This window comes from Monodon monoceros, unplaced genomic scaffold, assembly GCF_005190385.1.
Source record: "Monodon monoceros isolate NGI ecotype Baffin Bay Population unplaced genomic scaffold, NGI_Narwhal_1 Super_Scaffold_4, whole genome shotgun sequence".
Lineage (NCBI taxonomy): Eukaryota > Metazoa > Chordata > Mammalia > Artiodactyla > Monodontidae > Monodon > Monodon monoceros.
In genome coordinates this window covers 45,456,643-45,482,055 of record NW_021703781.1, presented here as the reverse complement: position 1 = coordinate 45,482,055, position 25,413 = coordinate 45,456,643, and the positions used below count along the sequence as shown (strand labels likewise).

Sequence of the window (25,413 nt, the reverse complement as noted above, 5' to 3'; positions counted from 1 at the left end):
TAAAATTTACCTCCAGTAATAACATTTTTCCTGGGAAAAACCCTCAACTTAAGTTCTTCTAGGTAGTTAAGGGAGGGGCAGTAGTTTCCCTTGAACCCACAGGATCTTGATTGCCTTTAGTTCAAAATAATCCTCATGTGAAAGTGGCACATTTTGGGGAAGCTTGTCCTGATCCCTTACACCTTCAAGGGAGAGATGCAGTCAAGGGAGAGATGCAGAATCCAAATAGAGGAGTTGCGGTCCTGATAAGAAATTAGAGAAGACTTTTATTTTTTTTTGGCCTCACCACATGGCAGGTGGGATTTTAGTTCCCTGACCAGGGATTGAACCCGTGTCCCCTGCAGTGGTAGCACAGAGTCCTAACCACTGGACTGACAGGGAGTTCCCTAAAGACTTTTGAGTTCAGTTAGGGTGAAAAGAGTTTGCAGAAACTACAAATTAGTTAGAAGAGGTTACAAAGAAAGCTAAAGGGGATTACGAGAGATTTGCATAAGAGAGTGAAGGATTTAAGTCAGTGGGAAAGACACTTAAATGTCTTAGGAAATAAAGAAATGCAAAATGAAACTAAGCCAAAGAGGAAGTCAGCTGCAATCTTAGTGGGTATTGCAGGCTTCCGTCTCCAACAGAAGAATTAGCTAATTCTTAAAACTCCTGGGAGGTTGGCCCCAAAGCTAAGTCATATATATATATATATATATATATATATATATATATATATAGGCTCATCTATATATATATATATATAGGCTCAGGCCTTGGATCCTGGCACCAAATCTTGGCCACAAAGAACCTTAACTGATCACATCAGTTTGCTTGGGATGGTTGAACGCTTTCTCTCATGGGTGTGTGTATGGGTGTTTTAATTCTGGGAAAGTTTAGCACTTTGCTGTGATTGTGTTAAGTTCAGAGAAAATGTGTGAATATTTGGTATCATATTTGGTATATAAAATATCTTGGATGTTTAAGAGACTTGGCATGTTAGCACGTTAGCACACAAGTGGCCTGGTGTTTCCATTTAAAATGTATAAGAGAGTAATTGATGTATAATAGAATAATTGATTTTAGACTTATGATTTTAAAATGGAATGTTATAAATTGACTAAATTTGAAAACAGTATTAGAATGTTTAGGATGACTTAATATTTATTATATTAGAGTAAGTTTAGTTTATTAGATTTACAAGATTGTTTAGCTGGGAAAATATTACTCTAGGCTCAGAATTAAAGTGCTTATAAAGGAAAATCAAATATGGTAATACTATAAGTGTAATTTAAACCTTTTAGTATAATTGAATTCACTAGAATGTAAATGGGACTGATATTTCAAAAAGTTTAGGTTTGTTTTTTTTTTTTAAGTTTAGGATATTTTTGTTTTTTTTTTTTTCGGTACGCAGGCCTCGCACCACTGTGGCCTCTCCCGTTGCGGAGCACAGGCTCTGGACGCGCAGGCTCAGCGGCCATGGCTCACGGGCCCAGCCGCTCCGCGGCATGTGGGATCTTCCCGGACGGGGGCACGAACCCCCGTCCCCTGCATCGGCAGGCGGACTCTCAACCACTGTGCCACCAGGGAAGCCCAAGTTTAGGTTTTTTTAATTTGAGTTGATCAAACTTTACTCAAAGATGCGCTTGAATGTGATTATGAGCACATTTATATATATAAAATACTATAGCTCATAAATTGACTTTATTATTTTAATTAGTCTATATTAATAAAAAATATCAAGGAATAATAAATACTTATGTGTGCATAAAGATAGCAATAATCCATCAGTTTTAAAGATTATTTTTCATGAAGGTCAAGTCCTATGCAGACATATATGGTTCTAACAAGCGAGTTTGTTTGCACTTAGCCTTTGTCAATAGCCACTGAAAACCAGATTTCAATTAGGAAATGTCCTAAACACAATATCCTGTTTTGAGCCCTGAGTCCTTTCTGCCGGTGTGAGAACTTTTCTTCCCCCCTCGTCTTTGCTTCCTTTTTTTCCGCATGTCACCACTGGCAGAGTAGGTATGACTCAGAAACCGGTTCCTCGGTGTTGTAACATTAGATGATGCGCAACTTGGGTGATTCATTACACAGTAAACTAATGCCCTTGTTTCATTGGGTTGGGCTCTCTGGAAGGTGTGTTGCTGTGTAGGTGGCTGGAAGAACACTCACAGGTGTGGAAAGAAAGGACTTGCCACCGACCTGGGCTTCTAGGGACCTTTCTCTTGACTGGGAAGGATTTTGATGTTAATTGGAAATACCTCCAGAAGATTCAAGAAGCTGTGAAATAAGTCTGTGAAGGACCAGCATGGGAATCCTATACTCTGAGGTATGTAACCTCTCTGGAAATAAGATTCCCAAGATGTTAAAAATCGCTCATGCTTTTCAAATGGAATTTCCTATCCCTATTAATGTCTCTTTTTCATCTGTCTAACTTTCTGTAAGAGCATTAAGTCAAAACAAAGTCCAGTGTGCTAGTCTTTTTGATATTTTAATATTTTAAGGCAAATTATTTTGCAATCCTAAAACTTTAGCTAGATAGTAGCTTGTAGAGAGCCATATAGTAAACATGTCATGATGTCCAGATGTTTGAGGGGGTAATCTGGATCTGTAAAATGAAATTTATGAAAAGGGAGTTAATGGAGTTGTGTTTTCTGATGTCAAACATCTAGAGGACAAGTAAAAATTGTCTTCAACTGGATTTTCTGAACAGACTAAAGATAGCCTGGCTCTTTTATGGAAATGTGTGTATAGAGTAATGCCTTTCCGCTTGATATTTGAAAGGAGATTTTCACCTCTAGCAATTACTAATAAAGTCTATCCCTGTATAGAAGAAGGATAAAAACAGAATGTAGTTTTGATATTTTGAGTTTTTTCTTTTCACAGCTGATGGATACAGAAATGCTTTTTCCTGTATTGAGAGTAACCTATTAGAATCAAATAGATTTTTAACAACGTTTCAAAGGAGTACAAGAGAGTGATGTTTCAACAAGAGTCCAAGAGGTGTAATGACGTTATTATTCATGATTTGCTCCCTTTCGTCTCTGACACAAATAACCGGTCGGTCTGCATTTCATTGCAGATGCTCAACAGAGCCTCTCTGGGTGCTTCTTCTAATACTAAAGGCAGTTTCTCAGTGTTGGCAGTTATGTCTAATGCCAGGGGTGTGTGTGTGTCTTTCTGTAGTCAACTTTTCTTTGATTAGTTTATGTTTCTAGATATGTCTTGCCCAGTGACTTTAGGCTAGTGAAAACTCACATATATGAAAATGTCAACACATGTAATGTTCTAAAATGCTACTCTGGCCTTTCTTTTTTTTTTTTTTTTGCGGTACGCGGGCCCCTCACTGCTGTGGCCTCTCCCGTTGCAGAGCACAGGCTCCGGACGCGCAGGCTCAGCGGCCATGGCTCATGGGCCCAGCCGCTCCGCAGCATGTGGAATCTTCCCAGACCGGGGCATGAACCCGTGTCCCCTGCATCGGCAGGCGGACTCGCAACCACTGCGCCGCCAGGGAAGCCCCGGGAAGCCCCTCTGGCCTTTCTTAAGCCCTAGATTGCCTAAGCGCCAGGAAGTGGAACTTGTTGAAAATGCAGTTTCAAGGGCCCCTACCCCAGAGAGTCTGTTTCACTCAGTTTGAGGTACGGTTCAGAAACCTGCTTTTTAGGGGAGCCTCCCAAGTGATTCTGAGGTAGGTGATCAGTTTACCACCCCTGGGAGAGAAACACTGCTCTCGGCTAGTGCTTTTCAGATTTAAATGTGCACACAGATCACTCAAAGATCTTGTTCAAACACAGATTATTATTCTATGGGTCTGGGTGGGGCATAAGATAATGCATTTCAGCTCCGCAATATGCTGCTGGCCCTGGACCATGCTGTGTGAAGCCAGACTGTAGTCTACAGTCTAGGTCCTGGAAATAATTACTTAAGGAAGTCTTTGCGTGTAATTGTTTGTTGATGGGGTGTGGATTTGGCAAGTGGTTGAGTCAAGGCAAGGCGCTGATACTTATAAGTATCAGTGAGAATATCCCCAGAAGTGGAATGAACTTTTCACTTTTCAGATATATTGAGGACAAAGCAATGTGGAATCTACTATGATATTTGAAAGCAAATACAACAATCACACACACACGCACACACGTATACACACACCCCTAAAAGACCCTAACTTACCTAGAAGCTCATAAGTAATTATTCAAAGCTCATAATTAACATTGAATCAAAGATAGTGTCAACTAAAATAATATATGCACAACCTAAAAATTGAGAGTTATGTTTTATTCAGCGGACACACTGAGGACTTCAAGCCCGGGAGGCAGCATCTCAAATAACCCTGAGAAAACTGCTCCAAGGAGGCGAGGGTGAACTAGGACAGATAGGAGTTGTGCAACAAAGGGCAGGTAGTAGGAAGAAAAAGTTACTGTTAATAAAAGAAGACTAGATATGTCAAGTTAAGGAATTTAGTGCTTTTCTATGTATGGGAAGATGCAAGAGTCTGGACTCACTAAAATCACTCCTTTGATATACACCTCAGCTATATGGGTCCAGGATCCTGTGTTTTCATATCCTGAGTTTCCACAGGGCTCACCTTTGGAGTGGCTGCAGTCTGATGGCTGCTAGATGGCAGGTATTCTTTGTTTCCTTCCTAAATTCCCTCGGGGCTCACCGACTCACCTTTGATGGCTGGTGGTGACTGCAATCGCTGATGACTGTGACATCCTTTGTTTACTGATATGACAGGCAATATTTTATTTCTCAATAGTCTTAAGTAGTGTTGGGATAAATTGTGTTTCCATGCAACTCAGTATCACAAGTGATACTACTTTGAGTAACTCAAAGAGGTACTTAGAACTTGGGCTCCCATAGCATCTTAACAAAAGAAAAATAAATTTTTAGAGGAGTGGCAAGACAAAGGAAAAGTACTTTGAGTTTCTAAGGCAGCAAATTGAGGGAAGGCAAATATGTAGGGGAGCTAACGGAAGACAAGGGCTAGTTAGAAATGTTACTCTGTAGATTACTTTGGTGACTTCTCTGGGCTGACAAAGGTAATTTTGTCCTTCCTGGTAGACAGAGAAGGGGCAACACCTTCACATATTTATGTCCTGCTTTTAGCTAAGGAGGGGGAGGGCAGAGAACATTCTTTGTATCTGCTTCTTCTCAATTGCCTTTAGCTCAAAATAACTGTTACACTAAGAGGTGTAGATTGGGATGCAGTCTGCTACCCTCTGGAGCCTTGCATTGCTAATAGTTATGCTATTATATATATAGCATATATATATATTTATTGAGGTATAATTGACATAACATTATATTAGTTTCAGGTGTACAAAGGAATGATTCAATATTTGTATATACTGCAAAATGATCACCACAATAAATCCATTAACATCTGTCATCACACATAATTACAAATTTTGTGTGTGTGTGTGTGTGGTACGCGGGCCTCTCACTGTCGTGGCCTCTCCCGTTGCGGAGCACAGGCTCTGGATGCGCAGGCTCAGCGGCCATGGCTCACGGGCCCAGCCGCTCCACGGCATGTGGGATCCTCCTGGACCGGGGCACAAACCCGTGTCCCCTGCATCGGCAGGCGGACTCCCAACCACTGCGCTATCAGGGAGGCCCACAAATTTTTTTTTTTGATGATAACTTTCAAGATCCACATTCCTAGATGCTTTCAAACATGCAACGCAGTATTATTAACTACAGTCACCATGCTGTACATTACATCCCAATGACTTATTTATTTTATAACTAGAAATTTGCCCCTTTTGACCCCCTTCACCCATTTCTCACACCTCCGACCTGCTGCCCTGTCTCAGGCAACCACCAATCTAGTCCCTATATTCATGTGTATGTGTGTGTGTGTGTGTGCTTGTTTGTTTGTCGTTTTTCATTGTTGTTGTTTAGATTCCACATAAAAGTGAGAGCATGTGGTATTTGTCTTTTTCTGTCTGACTTACTTCACTTAACATAATACCCTTAAGGTCCATCTTTGGTTTTGCAAATGGTAAAATTTTGTTCCTTCTATAGCTGAATAATATTCCATTGTGTATATGTACCACATCTTCTTTATCCATGTGTTCATCGATGGACATTTAGGTTGTTTCTAATATATGTGTAAGAAAGAAGGAGAGAATGAGGTGGTGTCCCAGAGTGGGTCCTAACCTCTGCAGTAGAGGATATGCTTAGAGCTCAGTGAGAGAACTAAGCTTGGATTGATCACCCCCAGCTATGCAGGCCAGACTTTTAAACAGGGCTGATTCATTTAAACCAGGGATCCCCAACTCCTGTTAAGAACCAGGCTGCACAGCAGGAGGTGAGCGGCGGGCAGGCAGGCGAGCGAGCGAAGCTTCTTCTGTATTTACAGCCGCTCCCCATCACTCGCGTCACTGCCTGAGCTTCGCCTCCTGTCAGATCAGCGGTGGCATTAGATTCTCATAGGAGCACGAACCCCACTGTGAACTGCACATGTGAGAGATCTAGGCTGCGCACTCCTTATGAGAATCTAACACTTGATGTTCGGAGGTGAAGCTAGTGCTGGGGAGTAGCTGCAAATGCAGATTATCATTAGCAGAGAGGTTTGACTGCACAGAGACCATAATAAATCAATTGTTTGCAGACTCATATCAAAACCCTATCTGTGAGTGGCAAGTGACAATTAAGCTGCATCTTACGGAGCAGACTGGACATAAGCAACAGGCTTCGGGTGTCACTGTCTCCCATCACCCCCAGATGGGACCATCTAGTTGTAGGAAAACAAGTTCAGGGCTCCCACTGACTCTGCATTATGGTGAATTGTATGATTACTTCATTATATATTACAATGTAATAATAATAGAAATAAAGTGCACAATAAATGTAATGTACTTGAATCATCCAGAAAACATCCCCCCCTCCCCTGGTCCATGGAAAAATTGTCTTCCATGAAACGGGTCCCTGGTGCCAAAAAGGTTGGGGACCGCTGATTTAAACCCTTATCACACATACCTGTTCATACTATTTACAATAATAACAAGTATTTAATTAGGCCTTTATTATGTGCCTGGCTGTGTTCTAAACATTTTAAGTGTATTAACTCATTTAATACTCACCAAACCATATAAGAGAGTCACTATGATTATCCTTATTTTACAAGTGAAAAAACTGAGGCCAAGATAGTTTCAGGAACTGGCCTAGAGTTATGCAGCTGAAAAGTACTTACTGGCTAGAGACCTGTGTACATTCAGGGAAATTGTGCTCATGTCCTGATGAACATGCTAAGTTCTTTCCCTAAAGCACTCTCAACAGGCATGTCACCCTCCATAAATAAGCCGGTCTTAACCGCTCTGCTCCTCTGCCAGCGCTCTTCCCCACGAAGTTACACTATTGTCCTTTCCCCTTTGTTAGAAGAATAGGGTAAACTAAATCCAGGTTCCAATGAGGTACATTTTACTCCCACCCTGTAGAGAAGTGTTGCACACTGCAAAGTATTACAAAAATTAGAAAGAAGGAAGTTGTATAAGAACTTAAAGAGCTCAAGAATTTGTGCTTAGGAGATCTATAGAATCTTCTCCAGGCTCTTGTCCTTGTCAGCTGGGGAAACAAGGCCTTAAAAGGAATATCTAGAAAATTATATTACAATCATGTATCCCTTTAAACTTGGGGAAAGTCTAATGTTAAAGTTACCTATGAACAGTGGTACCCACACACACACATACACACAATCTTAATATTAATGTAAGAATATATCTGTTTTTCAGACAGGAAGATGTTACCATAGAAAAAGAGCATATGGTTTAAAGAAGAAGGGGATCATATTGAAATATACAGTGTCCAGAGAAAGCAATTTAGGCTGAGCAGGGCTTTTTGGGAGAGCTGGTACCATCGAGGAGGAGAACTCAGGGGGAACAAGAATAGAGATGCAATGAATGGGAAGGCCATTGGACTGGAAACCCAGGAAGCCTAGAATTTAGTCCCTATTGTGCCAGAAACTCGGGGCAGTTGGGGTAAATCACTTAACCTTTTCTGGTCACAGTTTTGATATATAAAACAGGATAGTTGGGTGAGATCGGGTTCAGCATGAAGCATTGTGTCCTTCCATGATAAGGGAAAAGGAAAGGCAAAGGCAATTGAAAAAAATGCCCCCCTCACAATCTCTATCTACTTAGTTTGTGTATTGAATCCTTTCAAGATTTTGGCATTGTATATTTATTTATTTATTTATTTAAAAAAATTATTTTATTTTATTTATTTTTGGCTGTGTTGGGTCTTCATTGCTGTGCACAGGCTTTCTCTAGTTGCGGCGAGCAGGGGCCACTCTGCACTTTGGTGTGCAGGCTTCTCATTGCGGTGGCCTCTCCTGTTGCGGAGCATGGGCTCTAGGTGCGCAGGCTTCAGTAGTTGTGGCCCGCAGGCTCAGTAGTTGTGGCTTGTGGGCTTAGCTGCTCTGCAGCATGTGGGATCTTCCCAGACCAGGGCTCGAACCCATGTCCCCTGCATTGGCAGGCGGATTCTTAACCACTGCACCACCAGGGAAGCCCTGGCATTGTATATTTAAAAAAGAGCACCAAATAGCTTCTATCCCAATTGATTTCTTGATTCTTTCCTTGTATATTTTAAGTATTTTACAAGTGATAATCACATTTTAAAAAGGAAATGATAACTTCAATGTATGAACAGAAACCATCAGTAAACATTTGTAAATATTTATTCATTTACTCAGTCATTCGTTTATTTAATCAACAATATTTATTGATCACATACTATATTCCAGGCACATGCTAGCTCCTGGTACTTAGTGATAAATGAGTAAGAGTAGATCTTGAACTCTTGGAGCTACCAATGTAAAATGAATACACAAATTAAAAAAAAAAATTGTAAGTAGTGAAAGAGAAATCAAGGAAGCAACAGGATAAAGAGAGAGTATATAAGAGGGGTGTATATATGTAATTAGATTTGACCTGAAAGGCCCCAGTGAGGTAATGACATTCGAGCTGAACACTGAGGAATACGAATCTAGTCTTGGGAATCTTGGGGAGAGTGTTCTGGACAAGGGGGGTATGTATGGAGAATCTGAAGCATGGGAAGTTGGGCCAGTTGGAATAACTGAGTGGTATATGAAAGGTATGGGTGAAAGCAGTTCATCTAGGTACAGGCAATAAGAAGTTTTATTGTCTATTCCGAATTTAGAGACTAATATTACTGACTAAAGGTAGATTTGCTTTTTGTCATCACGGTGCTCCAGTAATTCTAAATAATGTCAGTTTAACATGGTCATCCCCACCCTTGGGCAGCCATTGTTTGGCAGAAAGTCCTGGAGGCCAGGAGGCAGTGAGAGTGACACTACTGCTTCCTCAAAGCCCTGCATTTACGTCTTTGGTGGTCTGAGGTAGTAGGGAGATATCAGGGCCTCCGATTTGCTAGATCAAGCAGCTAGAACCCACCCTTCCTCCACCCTTTCTCCTCATGATTGGAGGCAAAGACTTTCTTGCCCTGCCTTGGCCTCAGAGCTTCTCAGGCCTCAAGTGTAGTAACGAAGCTTCTTTAACTTCCTGGCCGTGAAGACATCATGTTCTCAAAAAGACCTTGTTGGAGAAGGAATAGAAAATAGATAAATGTGTGTCCTTCCTTGATTTCCCCTTCACTGTTACTATCCTCATAATCCAGCCACTGCTGGGACTGTCCTTTATGTCACATAAAGGCTAAGTGGACCTAAGACCAAAAAAAAAAAATTCCTGTGCCTTTTTTATTTATCTGAAAGAAAGAATTTACTAAGAAATTTAAATCACAGTATGTGAAGAAATGAGTCATCAGAAGGAAAGGCTTGAGATTTATTGTGTGAATAAAATAAAGCCTTCATTATCATTCCCTAAGATTTCCTAAGTTGAAGAGGAAGAAGACATCTTCTTGCCTTTTCTGGGAAGATATTTCATTAGTGTACACGTTTATCTTGTACACTATCCGAACCGTGTTGCATCAAAAACCACAGATTCTCCTCAGAAATTGTTAGGGGACATTTTATTGTTTTTTTAATTAATTAATTTTTGCGGTACGCGGGCCTCTCACTGTTGTGGCCTCTCCCGTCGCAGAGCACAGGCTCCGGACGCGCAGGCTCAGCGGTCATGGCTCACGGGCCCAACCGCTCCACAGCATGTGGGAGCTTCCCGGACCAGGGCACGAACCCGTGTCCCCTGCACCAGCAGGCGGACTCTCAACCACTGCGCCACCAGGGAAGCCCAGGGAACATTTTAAATGCGGGGAGCTTCAGCATGGAGATGGTTAATAAGCAACTTATCAAGGCAGAGTTCCAAAGTCTCTTTCTTTAGACTGACAATTAGGGAGGATCCACTATACTTCAGGGGAAGCAATATTGAAAGTGGGGATGGTGGGGAAACTTTGCTTTTCAAGACCTCTGTTACAGTGCAAGCAGCTCAGATTCCTCCATGGTACTAAAATAATGTCAAATATTTTTCCAGCTGTGATACCTATTTTACTTGGAGCAGTGTAAAACACGGTTATGTTAAATAACCCATACAGAATAGTTTAGTTAATCATCAACAAACTAAACGTGTCTTGTGCTCCCCAGAGGCACTTAAATTTTAGGCCCTGGAAAAGGGAGATACAAAGTGGGACTGGGGTGGGCCTCTAGCATCCAGTTATCAGCTATTTTGAAAGCCAGGCACGTACCTTTCCTCTTCTCCTGGCTGGTCTATGAATTAAATGTACATGAGAAAGATTAATAGGAGAAAATCAAACAAAAGTTTAATAACATGTATACTTGGGAGAGACCCAGGAAAACTGAATAACTCACCAAAATGGCTGAAACCCTCACGTTAAATACCATCTTCAGCTAAAGACGGAGAGGGTGTTGGGGGTAGTGATTTGGGACTTTGAAGGGGGGGAAGGTAATTCACAAAAGGTGAAAAAGCAGATGTTTGGTAAATAAATGTTTGCTGGGCCTGCAGAGACAATGGGACACACGGTGGACTCTGATCTTTAGGCCCTGCTGGGTTTCCCCCATGCTCTTTGCAGAGATCTCTGCTGAAAGCTCTATTCCAGAACAGGGCCCCCTCACCCCCGCTTTTTTTTAAATTGAAGTAGAGTTGATTTGCAGTGTTGTGCCAGTCTCTGCTGTACAGCAAAGTGACTCAGTTTTACACATGTAGACATTCTTATCTTTAATATTCTTTTCCATTATGGTTTATTCCAGGAGATTGGATATAGTTCCCTGTGCTCTACAGTAGGACCTTGTTGTTTATTCATTCTAAATGTGATAGTTTGCATCTACAAACCCCAATTTCCCAGTCCATCCCTCTCCTCCCCCACTGCCCCTTGGCAATCACAGTCTGATCTCAACCAACAGTCTGTGAGTCTGTTTCTGTTTTGTAGACAGGTTCATTTGTGCCATATTTTAGATTCCACATATAAGTGATATCATATGGTATTTGTCTTCCTCTTTCTGACTTACTTCACTGAGTATGATAATCTCTAGTTGCATCCATGTTGCTACAAATGGCAGTATTTTGTTCTGTTTTAATGGCTGAGTAGTATTCTACTGTATGTATGTATCATGCCTTCTTTATCCATTCATCTGTCGATGGACATTTAGGTTGTTTCCATGTTTTGGCTGTTGTGAACAGTGCTGCTATGAACATAGGGGTGTGTGTATCTTTTTGAATTATAGTTTTGTCCAGGTATATGCCCAGGAGTGGGATTGCTGGATCATATGGTAGTTCTATTTTTAGTTTTCTGAGGAACCTCCATACTGTTCTTCATAGTGGCTGCACCAACTTACATTCCCACCAACAGTGTAGGAGGGTTCCCTTTTCTCCACACCCTCTCCAGCATTTGCTATTTGTAGACTTTTCAAAACAATTTTATTTATTTATTTGGCTTAGCCGGGCCTTAGCTGCAGCACGCAGGATCTTCGTTGCCGCATGCAGGATCTTTTAGTTGCGGCATGTGAGATCTTTAGTTGCGGCATGCGAACTCTTAGTTTCGGCATGCAGGATGTAGTTCTCTGACCAGGGATCGAACCCAGGCCCCCTGCATTGGGAGCTCAGAGTCTTAGCCACTGGACCACAGAGGAAGTCCCTATTTGTAGACTATTTAATGATGGCCATTCTGACCGGTGTGAGGTGGTACCTCATTGTAGTTTTGATTTGCATTTCTCTGATAATTAGTGATTTTTAAAAATTAATTTTTATTGACGTATAGTTGATTTACAATGTTGTGTTAGTTTCTGCTGTACAGCGAAATGAATCAGTTATACATATACGTATATCCACTCATTTTTAGATTCTATTCCCATATAGGTCATCACAGAGTATTGAGTAGAGTTCCCTGTGCTATACAGTATGTTCTTATTAGTTACCTATTTTATATATAGTAGTGTGTATATGTCAATCCCAATCTCCCAATTTATCCCTCCCCCAGTAATTAGTGATGTTGAGCATCTTTTCATGTGTCCACTGGCCATCTGTATGTCTTCTTTGGAGAAATGTATATTAAGGTCTTCTGCCCATTTTTCAATTGGGTTGTTTGTTTTTTTGCTGTTGAGTCGTATGAGCTGTTTGTATATTTTGGAGATTAAGCCCTTGTCAGTTGCATCATTTGCAAATATTTTCTCCCAATCTGTAGGCTCTTTCTTTTTTTTTTATAATGGTTTCCTCTGTTGTGCAAAAGCTTGTAAATTTGATTAGGTCTCATTTGTTTATTTTTGTTTTTATTTCTATTGCCTTGGGAGACTGACCTAAGAAAACATTGGTATGATTTATGTCAGAGAATCTTTTATCTAAATTCTTTAGGCAGCTGAGGGAGAGGTAAAAAGACTTTCTGAGTCTTCAGTTTCTTAAAAATAATCAGCCTAAATTAATCCTCATGCCAAAGAGGTACATTTTGGGGTGGCAAATTTTGCTCCCCTACATCATTAACCCATTCATGTATTTAAACATAATTGCTGTTTATTGAATATCTATGTCTATCTATTTATTGATGATAAATACATGTTAGCATAAGGCATGAAGATCAAACCTCAGACTTTCTGGCAAAAAATTCAGCTAATGTAAAGTTCTCTCTATCCTGAATATTTATCTTTCCTCCCTTGCTTTGGCTTTAGAACCAAACTGTCATTGTTTAGTAAGGTTAATTCTTCTGACTTTTGTTCACTATCCTATCATCTCTTCATTCTCTTTCAGTAATTATTTATTTGATAACCACCTCTGCCCATCTTCACTGGCTGCTATGTTTTTTAAAAATAACTGTAAGAGTAGCTTACATTAATTGAGGGTTTATTATGAGTCAGACCTGAGTTATGTGCTTCATCTATACAGTCATGCTTAATCCTTTCTGTAATCTGATAAAGAAGATGTGATTATTAAATGGAGAAAGAAACTGAGCACAAATTGTTTAAGTAAGTTGTCCAAATAACATAACCGTTCCGTGGCAGAGTTGAGATTGGAACCAGAAAGTTTGTTTCCAGTGCCTGTATTTATAACCACTTGAAGCCACCACTTTGCCTATAAATGTGCAGAACTTTGGCTGGACGCTGCTACACCCCTCTGGGTACTCACCAGCTCCCGCTTAGCTTTCACTACCAAACTTACCACGAACTCCTCTCTGATCACACTCCAATTCTTCACAGGCCGCGAACCCAGGCCCCTGTATTCTGCCTTTTGTCTGACACTGTATGAAATTCATCTCTGAATGGTCATTAGTGATCAAATCCAGCAATCTTAACTTGCACTTGATTCTCTTAACTCTATCTTCCTTCTGGAAACTTTTAAACTTTTTTTTAGCAGGTATTGCTAAGCACAGAAACTGTGTGTCTAGGAAATAGGCAGCCTAAGAAAGATGGAAAAATAAGGTCAGGTTAATATTGGAAGTAATATTGCTCAAATGGGATTGAGAAACACTCCAAGACCCCGTGCGACTCTTGCAGGAAAACTCTCCACTTTTCCTTTCCTCTTTATGCTTAACTCTCAGGGAAGATTTTGAGGCGCCCGAGCAGAGCGAGCTTTGTGAGGTGTCCTGTGTGCATGTGGGCCCAGTGTTGCCAAATCTTTCAATTTTTTAAGAGAATCTGGAAAGCCAGATCACTACATGAAAAACTCCAGCTTTTGAAATACTGTAAATTAAAATGCTCGGAAAAGAAGAATTAACAATTTGTATGTGATGTCTAAGTGAGCCAGGAAGGCATTTTACTTTTTAGCAGAAAAATTAACTCTATAGCCACCTGTTTTCAAGTTCTGCGTAGAAGACCATCAGTTCCCAAGTGCTAGCCCGTGAGTAGTAGTCATCAGTGGCAAATTTTCATTGGTGTATGTGAAATTTTTTAAAAAATGAAGTAGATTTTTCCATAGAGCTAATTCTAACAGGCTTTTTCCCGTCCCCTCGGATTATAGACTTACGTTGTCAGTGCTTTTATGACCCTGAGCTGCCCCCTAGTGGAGACAGCGTTTATAACAGCATAGAACCTTTTCAGCTGCTTTTACCTCATGCAACAAAACACTATGTGATGTCTAGTAATTTAATTTAATTTTCTAACTTTTTAAAAAAACTTTGCCTCCTTTGCATCTGGACCATGTCTTTTTCTGATTTCTCCTGCAACCGCTGTGACCATCACTTCTTTACCACTTGGCAGATATTGCTAATTAATTTAATTAATACTTAATAAGCAATTATAATAACCTCCATAAACTGAGCATCATTCATGTGCCAGGTATTCTAAGTGCTTTTGTATACTGTCTAATTAAAATCAATCTGAAACTATTTAATGTGTGCCTACCATGTGCCCAGTACTGTGTTATATATATGCTGGGGTTATGGCAGTGAATGGAGTGAAGTAGCCTCTATTCATGTGGAATTTATAGCCTGAAACTTCAGTGCTTTCCCTCACTCACTGTGGCCTCAACCCCTCCTCATTCACAGTAGCTTTCAACACACAATTATAAATAATTAAGAAAAGAGGTATAGTTTTGTCAGTTGCTGTGAAGGAATGCTGGACTCAGGAAAGACAGATAAAATGAAAATAAGTTTTGACATGAAGGATGAGCTAGCAGTTAGCCAGGTGAAGAGAGAAGTGAAAAAGTGGCTGTTTTTTTGGTTTTTTGTTTGTTTGTTTGTTTTGTAGAGTAAGGGCAGAGGCCCCAGTAGAAGAAACTAAACATGAGATATTGGAAAAAAGAGAGAAGTCCAGGGCTTCCCTGGTGATGCAGTGGTTGAGAGTCCGCCTCCCGATGCAGGGAACATGGGTTCGTGCCCCGGTCTGGGAAGATCCCACATGCCGCGGAGCGGCTGGGCCCGTGAGCCATGGCCGCTGAGCCTGCGCATCTGGAGCCTGTGCTCCGCAATGGGCGAGACCACAACAGTGAGAGGCCCGCGTACCAAAAAAAAAGTCCAGAGGGAGAGAAGAGAGGGAAAGTAGGCAAGATGATGTCTGCTCAGATCTTGCTGTTAAACTCCCATCGTGCTTTGCAAAATTCCTTATAATGCTTTCTAAAATAAAAAGCATCTAGTTGCAGCTAATTGCATAATGCGTTATTTGTATGTTATTTGTCTAAAATAGCTCTTTCCCACTGTGCTGATTTCCTTGAGTACAGGGGGCCACGCGTCTTTGTCCCATTACTTAGTGTCCCATTACTAAACTCCTCCGATATGCAGATTTTATCTTGAGTAGAAACCTGCTTTTCTGACAGGCATCATTTATCCATGAACTCAACACACACTTTCCTTACTGAGTTGGCAATATTGCATCCATCTTTTCACTAATTCGTCCATTCAGTGAACATTCCTGTGTGCCAGGCAATTTAGGGAATAGTAAGGGGTCCCTGGTGGCCCTACCCTTGTTCTAGACTTATGGCTAGACATAACTGAGACCCCAAATCTCATCAACAAAGCAGTAGATTACAATTTGGAAACATGGGATTTTAAGGTGTCGGGTGATTTTTTTTTCTTGGTGTGGTTTAATTATTCCTATATTTCAAAACCTGCTTTTGTTTTCCTCTCCTCAGCCCATCTGCCAGGCGGCCTATCAGAATGACTTGGGTCAAGTGTGGCAGTGGGTGAGGGAAGACGGCAACTGTATCAACGTTCAAGATGGCTTTAATGGAGACACCCCCCTGATCTGCGCTTGCAGGCGAGGGCACCTGAGAATCGTTTCCTTCCTTCTCAGAAGAAACGCTGATGTGAACCTCAAAAACCGGGTGAGGCCATGACCATGGTAGTTCCTTTCTCCTCGCACCAATGGAAGCAGTGGATGTCATTTGCTTATTGTTTGTAGCTCCTAATACCAACAGTTTTGGGGGGCCTTACTTTAGAGAGACTGAGGCCATATTACCAGGCTAAAAAGTAAAATAAAACATAGGTCAATGAACAGGCATATTTTGTGGGTTTCATGTCTTATTATTTCTAAAAAAAAAAAAAATGGTTCACTCATTTGTCTGGATAGAGCTTCTTCCTTTCTTTTCCTCCTCCCCCCCATGCTTTTCTTTGCCCCTCCTCTCTCCCTACTCCTCTTCCTCACTATTGCAGAAATAAAAGGAAAGATTTCCTGGAAAACAAGTATTGACCTGGTGGTGCTATTTCATTAGTTAGATTTTTACCTACTCTGTCAATGTTCTGATCTCCAGAAGGTCCTATAATTTGCTTGTGGAATAAAAGAATTTCAGTGAGAAATTTGCCAGGAACAAATATGCTCACGAACCAGAGGCTACTTGAAACCAGACAGAAAGGCATGAAGAATATACTTACATATGTATTATTAGCTGACTTGGAGTCTTCAGAACTAAGGAAGAGCAGGACATGCCGTGCACATCCTTTCAGAACCCCATGGGAACATCCAGTATCTGCATCATAGTAAAGGCAACATTTAAAGTACACTTAGTAAATATAAAAGGTCACTCTTCGTAATAATTATGAATGCCCTGTACCCACTCAAGTACATTCAATGAGGGAAAATAGCCTGTAGGGCCCCACTTCTCCCTTCCAAGTCAGTTTAAAGTCTAGCTCATTGGGAGTAATAATATATTATCAGAAAATGGATCACTACTGGACTTTCTTTTAATTTTTTTATTTTTAAAATTTTATTTATTTATTTATTTATTGGCTGCATTGGGTCTTCATTGCTGTCCGCGGGCTTTCTCTAGTTGCCACCAGGAGGGGCTATTCTTCGTTGTGGTGCACAGGCTTCTCATTGCGGTGGCTTCTCTTGTTGCAGAGCGCGGGCTCTAGGCCTGCGGGCTTCACTAGTTGTGGTACGTGGGCTCAGTAGCTGTGGCTCATGGGCTCTAGAGCGCAGGCTCAGTAGTTGTGGCGCACGGGCTTAGTTGCTTCGTGGCATGTGGGATCTTCCTGGACCAGGGCTCAAACCCGTGTCCCCTGCACTGGCAGGCGGATTCTTAACCACTGTGCCACCAGGGAAGTCCACTACTGGATTTTCTTGTTTGTGCTTCCTATTTTTTGTGGGTTGGGTTTAAAAGCAAGTCACGGCTGTGTTAATCTAACAGATAGGCTGCTTAGTGGAGTGTGACATGATTGCCCCAGCACCCAGCTGAAGAACCAGGTGTCTGGCCTTGTGGTGAGATGGGGTGGCCAAGACAGATGTCTCTGGGTTTGTGCCCTCTCAGGAGACTTGCTGGTTAGGAAGCTGAGGGAGGGAGATGTTTGTCAACACAGGGACAGGGCTGAGGAGGCATGCTTATCTCTGTTTTGCAGAGAACCTGAGCCAGGCTGCTTATGGAAATCCTGGGAAGGACTTCAGTGGATACCTTAGCAGAGATTTTATGAGAAGTGTTTGGTTTGCAACTGTCCATTTAAAAAATATTTTCAATGGTTTTTAAAGGTTTAATCTTTTCCATTTCCCCCAATACTAATCCTTGTACATTAATAATCTGAATTGGTGCTTTCCCGTTTCTTAAATCTATACTTGAGTTATCTTTAGTTAGAAGTACTAAACAGAGGCCTTAAAAGCAAGCAAACAAAAAGCTCTGGTGTTGGTACAGATGTACATACATGCCTAACAGAGTGATGGATTGTATGGAAAGCAAATTAAACTAAAACATAGAGATATCTTTTTGTTGTGTTGTTTGTTTGTTTTGGTGTGCCAGATTGACCAGGATTAAGACAGAAAATCTAATGCTGATCAGGAAGGAAGTTTAAATCATTATCATTTTACCAGAGCACAATTTAGCAGTACAGTGTGAGGGGCATCAATGCCTTCCTTGTATGCCAGGAATTCTATCTTTTGAAACTTATGCTAAGGACACATTTAGAAATGTTGACAAAGCTTTATACATGAGGATTCAAGCAATGTTATTTGTGAAAATGAAAAGTTAAAATTACTTGAAATGTTCAACAGGTAGGGTTTGGCTAAATAAATTCGAACAGCTCCATAGAACGGTAAACAGTGCAGCCATAACAGTTACATGTTTAAAAATATTAAATGGCATAGGAAAATGCACATATTCTACATGTTAATTGAAAAAAAAAAGCAGGTATAATTTTGCATGTGCAGTATGATCCTACACTGAAAAAATCCACATATATGCATTTTAAAGACTGGAAGAAGATACAGCAAACTACCAACAGTTAACTCTGGGCTGTTGGATAATGGGTGATTTTAAATTCTATCCTTATACTCTTGTCTAGTTTACAAAATTTTTACAGAGAACACAGATACCATTAGAAAAACAAAAATATTCTTATTTAAGAAGAGTAGAAATGAACTTCTCTTTTCTTCCTGACTTTCCTCTCTTCTCATTGATTTGGTTGGAATTCCAGTCACCATAGCTTGTTTTGCATTACACTTATTTGTGCGTGTTTAGGTCTACCTTTGCTTTGATTATGAGGCCCTGAGGTTTTATAACCCCCGCAATTCCTAGAAGCTTAAATCTGTCACCTGATAATTATTCATGTATTTGAAGAATTAAATTGAGTTATTTCCATTCGTCCGGCACTGCTTGTGTTCATGTAGGAACATGGAAAAATTGCCATGTGGTTAAAATTTTCCTATAAACAAACCACAAAATGAATAATTGTGTACCATAGATGATTAAGGAGTAACTATAGGTTTTCATACTAAATTGTCCTATGTTTATATCTCCATGTATTTTTTTCCCCAAACCAAAATGAATGTGAGAATCTGTCTTTTGATGATTTGTAAAATGTACATTTCACTTGTCTTTCTATGGCCCAACTTTTCCTTTAGACTGTACTGTGTTCAATATTCTGGTCAATGGAATTCTGGGTTTATTAATTAGATTTATTCCACAGAAAGAGATGCCATGGATACCACAAAAATAAAAAGTGTGGACTAAATTTTTTGATAGGGTAATCTAAAAATATGCAATTTAAAACAATATTTATTAATAAATAGTCGTTTTCTTAATTTTTTAGAAACAGAGAACCTGCCTGCATTATGCTGTGAAGAAAAGATTTACCTTCTTTGATTATCTACTCATTATCCTCTTAATGCCTGTCCTGCTTATTGGCTATTTCCTCATGGTGAGTACAACACTCGTGGGAGCAAAAGATAAATGAGTACAAATGAGTAAGAGATCGACAGCATGAGTCATTAAATTTTGCCAAGTTGGTGAGGTGTAAATAAAAAGTAACAAAGTAAGCTCTTCGTTTGTATTCTACAAATGGCATCTCTAACATACATGCAATGCTATGACTGAAGTAAAGCAAGAAGAAAGGTAGCCTGGTAAATCAGTCAATGGTAAAATCATCTGTGCAATGTTTATTAGGAAAAATAAATTAAATTTGTTTAAGAATCTTCTGAAGGAAAAGCAAAAATCCTGAATATTAAAAAGAATCCCCTCCCTACTATTTCTTTCCTTTCTTTAAAATTTATTTATTTATTTATCTATTTATCTATTTATTTATCTATTTATTTATTTGGCTGCATTGGTCTTCGCTGCTGCACGCGGGCTTTCTCTAGTTGCGCTGAGTGGGGTCTTCTCTTCACTGAGGTGCGTGGGCTTCTCACTGCAGTGGCTTCTCTTGTTGCGGAGCATGGGCTCTAGGCGCTCGGGCTTCAGTAGTTGTGGCTTGCGGGCTCTAGAGCGCAGGCTCAGTAGCTCACGGGCTTAGTTGTTCCGCGGCATGTGGGATCTTCCTGGATCAGGGCTCCAACCCGTGTCCCCTGCACTGGCAGGCGGATTCTTAACTACTGTGCCACTTATTCTTCTATTGTGAAGAATAAGTCATTAATCCAATAGTGACAGAATACATGTGAAGTTCCTATGAGGTAGTTGGTAGAGAGAGGCGGTCAGTGTTAGGAGAGCCCAGAGGAGAGGGATGTCGCCTGGACAGGTAGGTTAGGGACAGCCTCCTGGAGGGAGAGGGGCCTGGGCTGAGATATTAAAGATGAACTTACCAGGCAAAGAGGAGAGAGGAGGCTTCTAGCAGAAGAAACATTCAGGGCAGCTCTTCTATGGCATGGGGGAGCCTGGTGGGAATGAAAGACTAACCAAGGCCAAGGTGAGCCAGGGCTGTGGGTGAGATGGCTGGGGCCATAAGCAGAGGGAAAAATATATGGCACCTTGTCACAGGCTGAAGACTTTGCTTTAGCCCCCGGAGCAATGGGATGATAGAAGGGTTTTGACCAAGGAAGGGAAAGACCGGCCACTGGACTCCATCCTCAGTAGGATTTGGCAGGAGTGGGGTAGGGCCCCAGATTTTGCATTTTTAGGTCCCAAGGTGCTGATACTGTTACTCCAGGGCCACACTCTGACAACCATGACTTTATATAATTAATATTAAAGAGCAGTGAGGAGGTGGGGAAGAGTTTAAGAAAGATGCATAGACACGTAGGGGTGTTGGGATTAAAATGAAGCCTATTGATTGGAATAGTCCAGACGCAAGAGGGAGACAATGTTTGTAAATACACCTCTCTTGTTCTTGTGCTTGCTGTTTGCCATAGGTATCAAAGACAAAGCAGAATGAGTCTCTTGTACGAATGCTACTTAACGCTGGTGCCGAAGTTAATGCTACAGATTGTGTAAGTTTATATTTTTAGTCACTTTGAAATAACATTGCAAATGGTATTTGTGGGTAGTGTACTTGTCAACTATAAAGTTGCTCGCTTTATTTTCTGAAACACTTGTACATTTAGTTTCTGCTTCCTTCCCCCCTTCCTTCTTTCCTTTTTACTGCGTCAGGCAACCTTGATATTGTTTATATTCTGTCACTGAACTCATGGGAATAACATTTTTATTGAATATAGAATATTTTTAAAAGAACTGCCCCACCACTGGTGGGGAGTTAAGAAAAATGCAGGCTCTGATTACAAAATTCCACCGTCAGTAGTTAAGCTGGAGTCAGAATGCCTATGTGTAAACCTAGGCTTGCCACTTTTTACCTATGTGAGTTTTGGCAAGTTTTAAACATACTGGACTCTCGGTTTCCTCATCTGTAAAATGGGAACATCACTAGTCCTTACTTATAGGGATCATACGGTATTTGTTTTTCTCTTTCTGACTTACTTCACTCTGTATGACAGACTCTAGGTCCATCCACCTCACTACAAATAACTCAATTTCGTTTCTTTTTATGGCTGAGTAATATTCCACTGTATATATGTGCCACATCTTCTTTATCCATTCATCTGTCGATGGACACTTAGGTTGCTTCCATGTCCTGGGTATTGTAAATAGAGCTGCAGTGAACATTTTGGTACATGACTCTTTTTGAATTATGGTTTCCTCAGGGTATATGCCCAGTAGTGGGATTACTGGGTCATATGGTAATTCTATTTTTAGTTTTTTAAGGAACCTCCATACTGTTCTCCATAGTGGCTGAATCAATTTACATTCCCACCAACAGTGCAAGAGGGTTCCCTTTTCTCCACACCCTCTCCAGCATTTATTGTTTGTAGATTTTTTAATGATGGCCATTCTGACCGGTGTGAGATGATATCTCACTGTAGTTTTGATTTGCATTTCTCTAATGATTAATGATGTTGAGCATTCTTTCATGTGTTTGTTGGCAGTCTTATAGGGATCATTATGTGAAGTGTTGGGCAGAGTGCCTGGCACATAGTAAGTGCTCAATGAATCCTAACAGCTGCTGCCTCAGCCAAGATCCCAACCCACTGGTGAGAAGGGCCCCATCTGTAAACTAAGGAAAGATAAGGACAAAGGTCAAAGAGAAATCCAAATGGCAGTAAGAACAGTGATAACAGGAGTACCATCGGCTAACTTCTCCCTGTTTATAAGGTTTTGTCTTCACCTTTGGCCCCAAACCTTTGCACTCATTTTCTTCTCTCAAAAGTTTACTTGCATGAAATAGTTCCACAAAGATGGTTTTCAGACTGTTTGTTTGGCTTAGCTGTACATTACAAAATATGAAAAGTGCTTGCTAAAGAAGCCATATGCTGCAGTGTGTAAGGATTCCAACTGATGTCGATCCTTTGTGTTTCAGTATGGCTGCACTGCGCTACATTATGCCTGCGAAATGAAAAACCAGACTCTCATCCCTCTGCTCCTTGCAGCCCATGCAGACCCCATGATAAAGAACAAGGTAAGGATCTTTGGACCATGGTCTGAGGTTCTTCTATCATCATAACCTTCTAACTTTGGCTTTGTGTTGACATAAATTAATTGTCTCTGAAGTTGTTAAGAGCAAATCAGTTGTCCTCATTAAGGAATCAAATTATCCTATTAATGCTAGAACGGAATGACAGTCAACATTGTCTGTCATTCGGTTCTAGCATTAATAGGATGACATTGTCATTGCATTGACATTTGACTTTCTTGGAGATAAATAGCTGTGATTTCTTTTTCTCCTCAGCATGGTGAGAGTTCCCTGGATATTGCACAGAGATTAAAATTTTCCCAGATTGAATTACTGCTAAGGAAAGCGTCATAATCATTATGACCACATATGAAGAAGTACAAAAAAGACTGGATTCTATTTCCATCTTGGACTGTTGGTCTGTGGACCACTCAATCTGGAGGTCACCATGGTATGAGGATAACTATGGTTGCCATGGGTAATGTTTTGGAAGAGCTTTGTATTTCTAATGTTTTTTTTTGCTCAGTGGAGCTCACTGTGGTCAAAATCCTTCTAGAGGAAACACTAAAGCTGTCGGATTCTCCACTGCAGTCAAAAAAGGGTGATGTTTCAAACTCAGTCTCTCCTAAAGGAGAGGATCAGCGTTATCCATGTTATCTGTTTTCAGTTGTGTTGCTCTTATAAAGAGGCTGTCCCATCCATATCCTGCCCCAGGAGAAAAACTGTTCTTCTGAGGCTCCTTTGAGGAAGAATCAAAGCATGCACATCTGTATAGAATGGTGTGCATATGTGTGCCGGTTTAGAGATTCGTATATAAATATTCCAGCTTCAACAAAATCGTCTATCAGTTGTCACCACAGATATTGGCAAATGCTACAAGTCAGAGCCTTGTTTTCCTTTCCAAGGAGCCAGTGTACCAGCATACCTCTAGATGTTTTGCTATCAATTTACAAATAACAGCCATCTTGATTTTGAAAAACATTATGTAACTATCAAGTTGTTTATTGAAAAATAGCTTTATGATTCTCTTGTGAATGCAAAGCAGTTACTAATCTTGTTAGTACTGTTTATTTTTTATTCATAAAATTAAAACTATTACTGTAAATTATTTGTATAAAGTAATTCTTTACAAGAAATAGAGCTATATGATGAGGTAGTGTCTGGATTATACTTCTAGAGGAGAGATTGTGAATATCAATATATCTCTCTCAAGTCCTTTGTCAGTGACACAGAGCAGAAATAAGCACATTTAAAAATGACTGAGGGGGCTTCCCTGGTGGCGCAGTGGTTGAGAGTCTGCCTGCCGATGCAGGGGACACGGGTTCGTGCCCCGGTCTGGGAAGATGCAACATGCCGCGGAGCGGCTGGGCCCGTGAGCCATGGCCGCTGAGCCTGCGCGTCCGGAGCCTGTGCTCTGCAACGGGAGAGGCCACAACAGCGAGAGGCCCGCGTACTACAAAAAAAAAAAAAAAAAAAAAAAAGACTGAGGGCTTCCCGGGTGGCGCAGTGGTTAAGAATCCGCCTGCCAAGTCAGGGGACACAGGTTCGAGCCCTGGTCTGGAAGATCCCACATGCCGTGGAGCAACTAAGTCGGTGCGCCACAACTACTGAGCCTGCGCTCTAGAGCCCGCGAGCCACAACTACTGAAGCCCGTATGCCTAGAGCCCGTGCTCCGCAACAAGAGAAGCCACCGCAGTGAGAAGTCTGCGCACTGCAACAAAGAGTAGGCCCCGCTCGCTGCAGCTGGAGAAAGCCTGCGCACAGCAACAAAGGCCCAACGCAGCCAAAAATAAATAAATAAATTTATTATTTTTTTAAAAAACAGACTGAATTTTGCAAAGCAAGACTGAATCATGAATATTTTTAGACATGGACTAAGCCACACCATGTGGTAACAAATACAGTCTAAGAATGAAAGATTTACCGTCCTTGAACAGAACAAAGGTCTAATAAAAATCAAATCCAGGAATATTTATTGAACTATGCACAGTGTCTTAAGGCACATATTTTGTGAGGGAAGTAATTGTATGTAGATATAGATTCTGAAGCCCTTAAACATCTCTTTCTACATTATTTAAGATCCATTCGCATTGAACTGAGTTATCAGGTGACTGAGGATTGAAAGAAAAAACAAGTGAAACGTCACACATCAGTATACTTTCAACACATTGCCAGTATACCTTCAATTTGGTGTCAGAGTTTTGCAAAATTACCATGCCATGTAATTTATAAGTGTTGTCTTTGAAACTGTGTGAAAATTGGACAATTTTCTAAAGAAATAAATCCAGATTTATAAATGAGTTGGGTGATTGTCTAATAATACCTTTGTCAAGATCAAAGCATAATGTTTTATTATGCTCATGACATTTTAAAACTTTCTTCCCAGCATTTAATTTTTGAAGGCAGAAACCTGGGCCAGACATTTGAAACCAGAAGTTCTCCTAGCGGCAAGCTGTAAACTCTCAAACAAGCTTGGACTAGAACCTAGGTACTGAAATACACATGCATGCTTTACGCGATGCATATTGCATTAATTAGAAAACTCAAAATACCCTACAAAATTATCTTCTCTGACACTCAACTACAAAACTTGGCCTTTTCATCTCTATTTGTACATTGATTTTTCTTTTTCTTTTTTTTTAAAGATTTTTTTTTTTCATGTGGACCATTTTTAAAGTCTTTATTGAATTTGTTACAATACTGTTTCTGATTAATGCTTCAGTTTCTTGGCTGCGAGGCATGTGGGAGCTTAGCTCCCCGGCCAGGGAATGAACCCGCACCCGTGGCATTGGAAGGCAAAATCTTAACCACTGCACTGCCAGGGAAGTCCCTTCTTTTTCTTTTTTGGTTAAAGCAGCTTGGCTTCCTGAGGTAGTGTTATGTATCTGTAACAATAAGGTGAAAACATCTAGCTTATTTTGTCAAATTCAACAACAA

The 25,413-nt window shown here is 40.6% G+C and overlaps 1 protein-coding gene across 1 annotated transcript; it reads left to right on the top strand.

Moving 5' to 3' along the window:
• Positions 1-2,116: 2,116 nt before the first annotated feature.
• ANKRD22 (ankyrin repeat domain 22) lies at positions 2,117-23,612 on the top strand. Its single transcript, XM_029201010.1, has 6 exons — positions 2,117-2,314; positions 15,972-16,163; positions 19,354-19,461; positions 20,885-20,962; positions 22,384-22,482; positions 22,753-23,612. The coding sequence occupies exons 1-6, from the start codon at positions 2,294-2,296 to the stop codon at positions 22,828-22,830; spliced, it is 576 nt and encodes a 191-aa protein (XP_029056843.1). The 5' UTR covers positions 2,117-2,293; the 3' UTR covers positions 22,831-23,612.
• The last annotated feature ends 1,801 nt before the right edge of the window (positions 23,613-25,413 follow it).

What these genes read in the sequence shown, in the direction of transcription:
- ANKRD22 (XM_029201010.1), top strand. Translation starts at nt 2,294, where the DNA reads ATGGGAATCCTATACTCTGAG. An exon ending in ATGTGAACCTCAAAAACCGG is followed by an intron (nt 16,164 to 19,353) that starts GTGAGGCCATGA and finishes TTAATTTTTTAG; the next exon opens with AAACAGAGAACCTGCCTGCA. An exon ending in AAGTTAATGCTACAGATTGT is followed by an intron (nt 20,963 to 22,383) that starts GTAAGTTTATAT and finishes TTTGTGTTTCAG; the next exon opens with TATGGCTGCACTGCGCTACA.